The sequence below is a fragment of the Colias eurytheme genome, chromosome 4 (assembly GCF_061535395.1).
Source record: "Colias eurytheme isolate Ceu_HAF_F1 chromosome 4, ilColEury1 Martin Lab GWU primary, whole genome shotgun sequence".
In the NCBI taxonomy this organism is placed as follows: Eukaryota; Metazoa; Arthropoda; class Insecta; order Lepidoptera; family Pieridae; genus Colias; species Colias eurytheme.
In genome coordinates, this window is record NC_142983.1 from 2469997 (window position 1) to 2482952 (window position 12956).

General features: G+C 35.8%; 1 protein-coding gene across 1 annotated transcript in view; it reads left to right on the top strand.

The window, feature by feature from the left end:
- The window catches only part of Plc21C (Phospholipase C at 21C), a 91047-nt gene extending 80033 nt beyond the window's left edge, over positions 1-11014 (top strand). Inside the window, exons 14-22 of the mRNA XM_090120348.1 lie at positions 1082-1903; positions 3430-3603; positions 4101-4185; positions 7399-7591; positions 7881-7931; positions 8670-8829; positions 9245-9379; positions 9847-9966; positions 10418-11014. Coding sequence (XP_089976474.1) covers positions 1082-1903; positions 3430-3603; positions 4101-4185; positions 7399-7591; positions 7881-7931; positions 8670-8829; positions 9245-9379; positions 9847-9966; positions 10418-10465 — 1788 coding nt within the window. The 3' untranslated portion in view covers positions 10466-11014. The remainder of the gene's footprint in view (positions 1-1081; positions 1904-3429; positions 3604-4100; positions 4186-7398; positions 7592-7880; positions 7932-8669; positions 8830-9244; positions 9380-9846; positions 9967-10417) is intronic.
- The last annotated feature ends 1942 nt before the right edge of the window (positions 11015-12956 follow it).

Here is a 12956-nt window from a genome sequence, read left to right on the forward strand (position 1 = left end):
TGAAAATGTCCGGAAAAAGCGTGGAAAATGCCACTTCAAATTTGCGAAGTAATTAAAGCAGAAAACCAAAAAAGAAAAAGAAAGCTTTTTCATATTAAATGTATACGGATATTCATATTTCATACTTAATGTATGGGAGGGTTTAAAGATAATTTTTTTTATATTTCTCGATTCATTTTTAAAAATTTATTAGGGCCATTTTACTCATTAGGTTAAGTACTTTCGATATCAGTTTAAAGTTTTTTGTTATCTGTAATACTTACGGAAAAATCGCCTGTGCATACTTAACGATTACACCCTGTATAATCAAAACTGAAAGCCAAAAAAAAAGACGGGTTGCACTCCGGGAGTGTCGGCCGAAGTGAAAACTTGATTATTAACGTTGAGCATGTTTGATATTTTGGAATGGTATCCGTCTTACGCTTTTTCGATCAGGTCACGTGTCCTGACGCGAGTTTAAGATTTTATACCCATTACAGAAAAAGTGCTAAACGCCGCTAAAGAAGTTTTCACTTCAAAAAAGAAATTACGAGACGTCGAAATATGTCTATGGGGTCATATATATGGGGTGTATGGGGTCACTTATCTGCCTATTCCTCGTTTAACTGTGACTGCGGACAATCACGTTATGAAATTGATATTTATTATTTTATGGCATTCAAATGCTTTATAAATATAAATTTGTAAAGAATAGAAAAAAATCGATCACGAATCCTTTCGCGCCATTCCGGGGCGGATGCTTGACCAATTCAGCCACTCGTGACCCGCCAGAGCAATCGAATGTATTCTATTCTTTCAGTTTTATGTGTCTTAGGGACACACCGCGCGCCATCTATTGGGATGATTAACAACCATCTCAACCAATATGAAACACTTTTCAGTGAATACAATATTGTAACGATGGAGCACGACCTTTTTTGTTGAAATTGATATTTATTATTTTATGGCATTCAAATCCTTTATAAATATAAATTTATAAAGAATCGATGATCGAATTTTTTCTATTCTTTATAAATTTATATACAATCACGTTATGTGTGAATTTGTCGGTGCTACTAGTAGTAATATGAGTTGTGTGCAGGTGGTGCTGCCGGAGCTGGCGATGCTGCGCATCTCGGCGCACGAGGAGGGCGGGCGGCTGCTGGGGCACCGCGTGCTGCCCGTGCCCGGCCTGCGGCCCGGCCACCGCCACGTGCAGCTGCGCTCCGAGCTGGGCCAGCCGCTCGCCGCCGCGCTGCTGCTGCACGTGCAAGTCCAGGTGAACGTGCGCCCCACTTACGTAAGGCCCGTCTCTACATACCGCACTAACCCCCACCGCCACGTGCAGCTGCGCTCCGAGCTGGGCCAGCCGCTCGCCGCCGCGCTGCTGCTGCACGTGCAAGTCCAGGTGAACGTGCGCCCCACTTACGTAAGGCCCGTCTCTACATACCGCACTAACCCCCACCGCCACGTGCAGCTGCGCTCCGAGCTGGGCCAGCCGCTCGCCGCCGCGCTGCTGCTGCACGTGCAAGTCCAGGTGAACGTGCGCCCCACTTACGTAAGGCCCGTCTCTACATACCGCACTAACCCCCACCGCCACGTGCAGCTGCGCTCCGAGCTGGGCCAGCCGCTCGCCGCCGCGCTGCTGCTGCACGTGCAAGTCCAGGTGAACGTGCGCCCCACTTACGTAAGGCCCGTCTCTACATACCGCACTAACCCCCACCGCCACGTGCAGCTGCGCTCCGAGCTGGGCCAGCCGCTCGCCGCCGCGCTGCTGCTGCACGTGCAAGTCCAGGTGAACGTGCGCCCCACTTACGTAAGGCCCGTCTCTACATACCGCACTAACCCCCACCGCCACGTGCAGCTGCGCTCCGAGCTGGGCCAGCCGCTCGCCGCCGCGCTGCTGCTGCACGTGCAAGTCCAGGTGAACGTGCGCCCCACTTACGTAAGGCCCGTCTCTACATACCGCACTAACCCCCACCGCCACGTGCAGCTGCGAACGACTGCTCTACATAGAGTACGCACCAAAAATTTGTTTTATCGGTAGGGGGTCACGGATGCACAAAGCTCGCTCTGGCTGAATGCTCTACATAGAGTACGCACCAGAAAATTATGTCGATCCCAGAACGCGTGGGCCAACTTCGTACTCTATTGCAACTGTGGTCTGCTCTTTATTTTGCACAAAGCTCGCTCCAACCGAGTGCTCTACATAGAGTACACACCAGAAATTAAAAATAATTAATGTCGGTCCCAGAACGCGTGATCGATCTAGCGTGGTGGTCTTTACTATAAATTTTGCATAAAGGTAATGTTTGGATTTTATATTCCGTTAAAATTTTTCACCTGTTGGCAAACTCGATAGCAATGACATGTATTTGCACAGGAGATGTATTATGTGGATTCTCTTCAAATAGGTAAGATTACTCTGATCGAAACGTTGCAGGTTGCAGTTGACCTATAAAATTTGTAAGTTACACACTACAGAAACATAACTAGATAAAAGTATATTCACATCATTGCATATTCCGTTTATTATAAAACTTCATCTTATTTATTTGTTTATTGTATATGAAACAGGTATATGGTCACTATATCATTCGTATTTCTCTATACTTCTTATCTTTTTAGCACTTTCTCTTTCACCATACACTTTATTTGCACATTTTACACAATTTTCTTTATTTATTTAACAATATATGTGTAGCTGACGCTTTTGTCACTAACGTATAAATGTAATGTGATTAACACTCAAATTGCTCTATCATAGCTATGTCAATTTCTTATTTCTTGAAATATTTTTTCAACTTTTTCTCTTTTATAAAATATATATTTAAATTTATATTTTCATTTTTCCCATCAATATTCACTTTCAAAAAATTTCATTGAACATTTTTCTTTTCTTTTATCGGCAATTACTACTTCACTGGTTATCCCGAATGCCTTTCAATCTTACCTGTCAAATTCACTTTCAAAAAATCATTAACAGAAATGTAGAATAGAATTACTGACCGCTATGCGCTCTATAATAGTAGAGTTAAAAAGAGAAGACTGACAAAGTATCTCTAGAAAACATGATTTAGCTGATGCAGATCAGGTCAATACTTGACTCTTTACAAAACTTGACGGATATTTGAAAGAGACCAGAAAAAGTGAAGTTAAATCGTCAAATGGCCGATGTAGAGTATGTTCAAGAATAAGCCTGACTGCATATCTCTACAAAATTTTAGCTAGCTCATATAGAAAATTATAAAAAAAACAACAGATTGGACGAAATATTCGTCTAATCATCTTTACAAGACGGACAATACCATTACAAAACTTACGAAAGCTTTCTATAGATACTAGTAACGTTGAATCATAAAATCAGCCAGATATACAGTGCTAGAAACTCCCCTAAAAAGGCAACGGGATAACCAGCCATTCCCCCTGACTAAACCCCCACCCCCACAGGACTACGTGCCGGACCGTCTCTCGGAACTGGCAGAAGCGCTGGCCAACCCGATAAAGTACCAGAGCGACATGGAGAAGCGCGCCCACCAGCTGGCGGTGCTCACGGACGACACGGAGGAGCCGCCACCGGATCCGACTGTTGTGCCCAGGAGGAATGTCGCTACTGTGCCGCAGGTATGTGATAAATGTATAGATGACATATACATACAAACACACGCACGTAGATACACACACACGCACACATACACACACGTACACATACGCGTGCAATTTCCAAATACATACCCTTCTACTGCTGTCTCTTTTTTTGAGTATCAATTCATCGTAAAATCTGATGTATTTATAAATAGTTTACGCTGTTCGACAAAAATATATCACACCATAAAATCGCGCATTAGTGACGTGAAAAAAGACACAAACAAACATACTTTCGCATTTATTATATTAGTAAAAACTATACAAGTGTAAAATATTATTTCCATAATATCCTACCAGTTCCATTTTGATAATGTGTCAACATAAAAATAAAGTCAATCTCAATCACCAAAATTAATTCTAACAGACACACAACGATACAATTTACAAGCCTTACTAAAAATTGCTAGTCACTGTTAATTTTATAGAAACATTTAGAAATTTTATTTAAGAATATCAAACAATTATTCCTATAGCCCCGACCAGAAAGCGCTCCGGAAGCATCGACTGTGCCGATCACGGAACCGCCGGCTAATAATAATGAGGTTATACCAGCCAAAGGTGCGTATACTTTGAGTGTTTTGTCCCTAAAAAGGTACATAGTAAGTAGAAGATTTACCTAAAATTAGTAGTAAAGTTCCTTGTGATTAATGTACATTAAAGTTAAGTAGGCTGTAGATTTAGACTTAGAAGAATTATTTGATTTAAATTAATAAAAATATCTACGTGAAACATACCTATTTAATGTTTAAGGGCTTGGTCTAGTAGTGCAAACAAATGCATCCTGTCATCCTATATGTAAATAATACAAATGTACTAAGGTAAAGTTGCTCCACTTAATTTTTAAAAATTAAATCATTCGTATGCATAATTTAATATTCGTAATAAGTACCAAAAATGACAATTTGAAACAATTTTCGTGAAAATTACACCGGGTGATTTTTTTTTTTATCAGTACACAAAATTTGCGAATACTTTCTATTGATAACTTCAACTTCATGTTTATATAACTGATCAACTTTTACAAAGAAATTTGGACGAAATATAAAAAAAAATAAGCTTTCCATACAAAATGCAGAACTCTATACATTTTTTTCGACCTAAGTTTCTTAGTGAAAGTTGTTCAGTTTAACTAATAAAACGGATAAACAAATTTTGTATATAATAAAAAAAATGTAATGTTTGTGTTAAATGAAAACAAAAGATATTTATTTCTGACTAGCTTCCGCCCGCGACTCCGTCCGCGCCGATGTCAGTCTTCGCGTCTTCTACAGATTTATTATATTATGTGTAATATATAGATTTATATTGATAAACCTAATAAATCTTTTGCTAGCATTCTGATGCTTTATCGGTTGCACTGGATTTATCTCTTTTTTTTCAATCGCTTGAATGATATAGGATGGGTCCTTGATGGGCATCGAATGCTGAAGTCTCGAATCAATCAATTCTGACAGTAGGCAATTTATGTAAAATCTTGATAATGGTCCATCATTTTATTTTGCCTAAACGTTACATACTTTTTTATATTATATTCTATTTTTAACGAATTATTCACTCCAGTCCAAACAGCAAATAAGCAGACTTCTGCTTCTGCAACGTTAAGTTGTCCCTGAATTTAGAAAAAATAGTCATGATTCTTATCTATGACAAAAGTGTTATTTTTTGCATTGTATTTCAAATATTAAATTTTTTTTAACCGCATCTTCCGCATTCATGTCTTTTCCCGGAATTAGACATTTAACTTCTACTAGTCCTTTTTTCCCTTTTTTAATATGGGAGTATATAAAGTAAATTTTTTAGATATTTCTCGTTATACTTTTAAAAAGTTATTATTGTCATTTTGCTCATTAGGTAAAGTAATTTCGATATCAGTTTTAAGTTTTTTGATACCTGCAATAATAACGTCATAATCGCCTGCACATACTTATTGATTACACCCTGTATACAATCCACCATCCACATTCATAATGTTTTCCTGTCCTCCTCTCCTTTACGCTGTTCACCGATACATTTGAAATGAGTAAATCTGCTACCACTGAAGGATGTTTCATTGTGATCAGCAAATTTTCACCACTGTTGTCGATTATTTGTTTTTCATTTTTAATCAGCAATTGGGAATCATCAGTTTTGTTTTTTGCAGATTGGTGATGTACCCTAACAATACGTCGAAAAGGGAAAGCATCAACTAATTATCGTTTTCGTCCTCTTTTTTTATTCTTCGCGTCTCTGTTACTTCTGTTTGTTTAGTTCTCAACACCCACTGAATTTTCTATGTTATTGTGATCTTCCATTACATCTGAGTTTTGATGATGTGATGATAATCCATTCGTTTTAATATTGGTACTTAGAGTTGGTAGACTAAACTAGAAATGGCGGACTAAATTTGTCAGCGCGTCTGTAAGATCAGAATATAAAACCAACATCCTGTATTTAAGTTACAAAATTAATAATCAAACAACATGCCGCTACGTTGAAAATGACTAGAAGAAAAAATTAAAACACCTCGGATCAATTTTGGAGTAAACAAATCACTTTCCCCGTATGGGGATTTCCCCGGATGAACTTCGGAAGTTCAAGTTCTCAATACAAGTTTATATTATATTTCGTAGTTCTCAAATGAAAAATAAACATTTTTGGAACTTAGAACGAAGAAAATTTATGAGCTTACTTTAGTTTTAAAGAAATATACATCCCTTTACTGACACCCCGTAAAATAAAGAAATTGTTGCCAATCACCTTTGCAATCTATTTGGTTTCATTAACTTTATGTTCGAAGATAATTTTTTTTCTAGTATGTAGTTACACGCGTATTTTTTTCGTTTATTTTCCATATCGAAATCAAATGTTTAAAAATACGAATATTTGCACAAAACTAAGATAAAAATAATCAATTATCAAAAATATTAAATTTAATGAAGTAGAGCAACTTTCACTTCGGTATGAAGGAAAATCGAGCGTAGAGCACACGTCAGAACGCTCCGGCCCAAGGAGCGCGACTAAAGAAATTAGCTAGGATTTTTCCTAATTATTTTAAATATTTTTTTAATATTTAAAGAATTATCAAAATGCAAAAAAAATTTTTTTTAAAGGATTAATACTCATTGGTCTTCAACCAACTCGAATAAATTAATGGAAAAAATAACTTTTAGCAGTATTTATCAATAGATTTTGTAAGGCAAAAAATGGGAAATTTAATGAATTTATAACGTTCTAATTAAGAAAATCATAAGTTTTTCGGAAATTGTATTCAGCAGTTTTTAATAACGACTATATAAGGATAATAATGCGCTGATCAGATTGTGTAAATTGTAATCGGTTGCAACGTAGTGAGTGCACAAACTTAGCTCGAAATGTCTTTGGGGGAAAGAGACTTATCTTGAAGGCCTGATTAAGGTAACATAAAGTAACTTTATAAATATGAAAAAATTCACGCGCATTTCTTATATAACACTAATTGATAAACAAGAAAAAAAAAATCAGTTTATCATTTCATTAGCCGGGAAAAAATTGTCAAATAACTTGTTGAAAACGCAATTTTGCTAGACTGCAGCCTTAAATTGCCTAATACATATACCATTTTCTTAATATTTTATTTTCGTTTGATACTTTTGTAAACACCTATCGACGATTTAATCAAATTTACACCTTCTTGACCAAAAACTTTATAACTTACTCCATTAATTCGCAACATTTAGTCCACTAATTCTAAAACTACTGCGAAATAAGGAAACTAGACTCTATCGTGTTTTAATAGAGTTCATTTTCGTTCAGAAGAAGAGAGCACAGTGAACGGCAACAACAGAGAGCTCACAGTCGAAGAGCATCTCAATGCGCTCCTAGAGAGTAAAGTTGTCAAGGAAAAAAGGGCAGAGTTGGCAAGAAAGTTGGACGCCTTGAGACGGAAACAGACGAGAGGCAAGCCGGGACCCAAGTTCTTTGCGAAACGGATATCTATTAGGAATATGTAAGTAGAGTAAATCAGAATTTGTAAGTAAATCTGATTTTCCCTTACTTAAGTTTTATTAATGGTCGGTAGCACAACTTATCTCTGTCAGTTAAAATGTTATTCTATTATCAGCAAGTAATGAAAACGGCAACTTAAATGTAAAATATAGTTTTGGTAGAATATTATCCTATTTTGTAAAACCTTATCTATTTCAAAGCATAAATTAATTTATCCGAGATGTCATTATTATTTTTTATGTTTCGATATCCTTTCTTTATTTTTTGACAAGTTCTCCACATTTGTTAAGGTGGACGTCGCTATACCGCATAACGCTTCTATTGCAACAAGCACCAGGCAGGTATGATCTCATACAAAAGATATATTGGGTGTTCTATTTTATCGTGTGCGTTCCTTGTATGTGCGTTTTAAAGTTTTGCAGTTTGGGATCTTAGAACAATACTGTTTTTTTTTACATTAAGAAGTAGAAAGTTGAGGACTTAGAAAATTATTTGTGTGTAATAGGAGTGTCCAGATAAGGCTCGTTTCTAAGTAAACTATTTAGTTCTTTTAATACATATTCGATGCTATAGTGGACAAATAAGTATTCTGCCTTTTGTTACTTTAACTACTGGACAGTTTAAGTTTAATCTTTTGTATCAATAGGAAAATAAAATTGACAAGTCTGTATAAAAAGAAGATTGCTTTGGGATTGTGTCACTGTTCGGGAATCTCTTATCGACTGATATTACAGAATCATTTAAGTCATGAATCAGGATTCGATGTTGTAAGCTGCGCACGTGGAATAGCATGCGCAATAGTTGAACATTGGTTGTGATCAAGAAGCTTATATCTAATACACTGGAGATTTCAGTATGAACATTAACTTGTAACAAGAAAATATGACCTTGAATGACGCCTGTATGTTTTTTTATCCCTTTCACACCTAGGTAGTTAATGTTCATACTGAAATCTCCAGTGTATTAGATATAAGCTTCTTGGTTGTGATTATTTTCTGAAGCTTAGAGTCAAAGCTGCTCAGACGTACACTGCTCAATACTATTGTTTTTTGACCAAATATACTCGTTTTTTCTTAAAGGAGCGAGCCCTGTGTGGGTTCCGAAGAAGCGAACTGCGCAAGCGCAGGCGCGGGGGAGATGGTAGAGCGCGAGCTGCGGCTGCGCTACCACCACGCGATATTCGCCGCGCTGGAGAAGACTCTCCGCAGCCAGCATCACCAGCAGATGAAGGAGCTCACTGTGAGTGCTTATAAATAAATAATAAATAAAAAAAAGACGGGTTGCACTCCGGGAGTGCCGGCAGAAGTGAAAACTTGATTATTAACGTTGAGCATGTTTGATATCCATCCGTTTTACGCTTTTTCGATCAGGTCACGTGTCCTGACGCGAGTTTAAGATTTTATACCCAACGCCGCTAAAGAAGTTTTCACTTCAAAAATAAAATTGTTTTATTTCAGGACATGTGTTCCCATTAGAGTCACTCTTTCAGCAGGAGATATAGTAGAGGTTAATCTTCAAGAAACATGTCAGATTTTACGTTTTAGGTATTTGAGAAGTGATGAAAATTTATAGCTGATAGTACGGTACAAATATGATAAATAAAATACTATGAATATGAAAAAATACTAATACTTATGTTTAAATTTCAATATAGGCAAGTCTAGAGATGAAGAAAAAAGACGTGTTCAACCGTCTCGAAATCTCACGGAAAGAGGAAGTCAAAGCGTTTGCGAAGACCAACCGAGATAAAGATGAAATCCTGAGGCAGAAACGGAAAATTAATGAAGAGGTATTGAAAAAGTTACATGTTTGATTTAATTTGAGTTAAATCTGAAATGTTATTTTGTAAATTGTGCGAAATAATACATTTTGCACCATTTGAAAAAAATATTGCAAAATACGAGTCCTTAAACATACACAAACTTAAACTACGGTTATCATAACAAGAAGGCAACTAAAACTTTGTTTTCTTTTGTCCTTTTCATATTTTATTGAAGTGAAACTTCTTTATCGGGGTTGGAAAAAATTTAGTGTAACATTTTTTCGTTACGCGTGACATTTTTCCGTTACGCGCCATCTTTTCTTATCCCTACCACGCGCGATTCGACGTATTTCTGTAAAGTTGCATATAGTTAATTATTTTTTGAAAAATAAGGTCATAAAGAAGTTTCACTTCTTAAGTGTGTACACTAGTACACGCACCTTTTTTTTTACTCACAATTCATACATAATATTAAAGTCGACTTTACATTCCAGTCGGTGGGTCGCGGTGTGACGGAGTGCTCGCTGCTGGAGAAAGAACATAAAGCGCTGTGCGAGCAGCTCGTGCGCTCACACGAGCGGCTGCGGTTAGCGCTGCAGCGGCGAAGGGATCAGGTACATACAGACAGACACGCAGGGATCAGGTACATACATACACGCACACACGCACAAATACACGCATGCATGGATACAAATACACACTCATATTATAAATTGTACGCAAACATATGGACAACATATTTTTACGCACGAGACAAATGACATATGTAAACGAACATCAGCTATTTTCGAAAATGGAAATGGCATTAAAATTTTAGAAAATACGCACGTAAACGATGTAGACGTAAACCTAAATTCATAAATGATAATAGTTGACATGAATTATGAATTTATGCACAAACAGCCACAAACAATAAAAAAAAATAATAAAGAATAAATTACAACAATACGTACAATGCCAATAAATACACAATTTAACGCGCTATTGTTACTCATGAGCGTGTTCACACTATCCAAAACCTTGTTTACAGTAGTACTCATAAAAAGAAAAATCTTGATTTTCCAGGAGCTTCTAGAAGTGGCGCGGCTGTGCGGTGGAGCACCGGAAGGTTAAAGCTCCGCGGAACACTTCCTGTTTCTCTTCGGAGCCCCGCTCCCGGGCCCCAGGGGCCCCAAACTGGCAATACGCCCGGGGCCCCAAACGGGCAATACGCCCGGGGCCCCGGTATAGAAGCGCCTTGCTTCATGGGGCTCCCTATTAGCGAACGCCTCGGGGCCCCCAGTGTAAGCTAGTCAGCTTAATTTCGCGGGGCCCCGGTGACTGCGAGTGTTGTTTTGTTTAGGAATCTGTGATATTAACTCCTAAGTAGCGTTGCGTCTATCACTACCGACGTTTATGATCGTGTTTATTGTGTTTTGTTTACAGTATAGTGTGTGGGGATTGGTTGAGCAATATTATGTGTTTAAACGTATGTTTGGAGAATTGATGGTATATGGGAAAATATGTTTCATTTCATATAGTCGGCACAAATAAATGTAGTTTGAAATCGAATAGAAATCGTAATTACGTATGCAGTGAGGATATATTTTCCGATGTACACTTAAGACTACTATAACCTATAAATTTGGTTATTAATAAATATATAAAATAAATACTATTATAAAACATATTCAGATGTTTTATAATATTCGAAAATTCGAAAATTTCTCAAACAGTGTACTGTTCACAAGACATTCGTCTCGTCTTACCAATCCCGTAATAATTTACGTTTTATCGATAGACTTAGATACATTAGCCGAGTCTTACTTATACGTAACATGTAGGTCTGAACACGTATATAATAGCACCATATACATTGATATACAAGTTTGGACTATTTACAGAATGTTGAAGTACCCCCAAATTCTTATTTTTTCATCTTAAAGCTCCTCTGGTTTCTTAAACGTTTTGTTTTGTCGGTAGAGGTTGTGTCACTTTCATAAGATAGGTTTAAGTCTTGAAAGCAAACGTTAAAGAACGCTTAACTTATTTATAAAATATTTACCTGATGTAGTCGATCTTAAAGGATGCTCGAAACGCAGGTCCGGATTCGGCTACATAATAAAAAAAAAATCTAAAAAAGTCAATGATTATTTTCTTGGGACGAATTCCTTTTTTTTCTGATCTTAAGTTTACGGTTTTCTACTCATTACTCTGTAATAGTATATTAAATCTAATATACTACTAACTACTGTTCTAATACACATCTAATCAGATGTATTAAAATGTTCTTCTATTTACTATTTTTGGCACAAATTGTATTTTCCGCCATTTTGTACCATAGTCTATGGTTTCGTATGCGTGTAGTAAGCAATCGCATTTAAAGTTAGCTGTAAATCGTTTGGTTTTAACTAGTTTGATTATTGTATCCCATATTTTAGAGTTTTTAATAAATATACAATTATCCAACATTTGGAAATTTTGTATGTCTATCTGTCAATGTCAAATTTACTACAAAAAGGTTTTATTGCTATGCTTATAAAAATCTATAATCTATAATATTCTAATAATTGATTCGTTACAAAAACGCTAAATTTCGATAATTTTAATAATTAATTTGGTCTGTACTAGTCAGTATTTCTGCTTAAAAAGTACATTTGATTTAGTATATTGCCGTTTTTGTTTTATATTTTGCTTTTCTTCTCTCTGTGTTTGTCCTACTAAGAATTAACTTGCCTATCCGAATATTATTTTATATTTATTAACTGCGCTGTAATATCACAAATTTAATTTAAGTCGTACATTTAAAAAGCACAAAAAGATAAGTTTTTTCGTATATTTTTGTAATTACGATATAAGCTACTAAACGCATAAAAATACCTAAAGATTTTTTTTATAACAAATTTCTACGTAACAAAGACGGTATTTTCACACAGTATATTTTACGATTCTTTATATTATATTGAGAAATATTTAAACTTTAAATATACGCTTTTGTGACAATCCTACTTATATCAAGTTTTTATTTTATAAGCGTGTTATACATTTCTTGTTAGAATTTTTTCACGTTTAAATTATCGTATAAGACCAGGAAAGCTCAAATTTATTTAAAAAAAGAATACCATTTATATTAATTTAATTTATAAATAAAATATTTTTATTGAAAATAGAGAACTAACTCTTTCTTGAAGTTGAAAATGTTCGAAGTGAAATGATTTGCACAAGACACTTGGTTTTATACTAACGACTAACAAATTTTAATTATTTAAGATGTATATTTTATAAATTATAATATATAAAGCGAAAAAAAGTTACTTAACACAGATTTATTGTTGACTAGATACTGTAAGTTTTTTCACAACGTATTTCGCACTTAATACAGATAAAAAATTAAAGAAAAAAAAATTGATAAATGTGTAAAATATTTTTCAATATATCAACCTTCTACTTATATTATTTGGCAAGATTAAAAAAAAACTTAACAGTACCTTGACTACAATACGTTTCGCGTATAATTGCTTGAGTTTATTTACTAAAATTCAATTGAATAACGAGTCAGTAACGATAGGTTGTAGATTAACATTCCAAGATTTGGTTAGTGTCTGTACGTCTAGTCTGAGCTAAG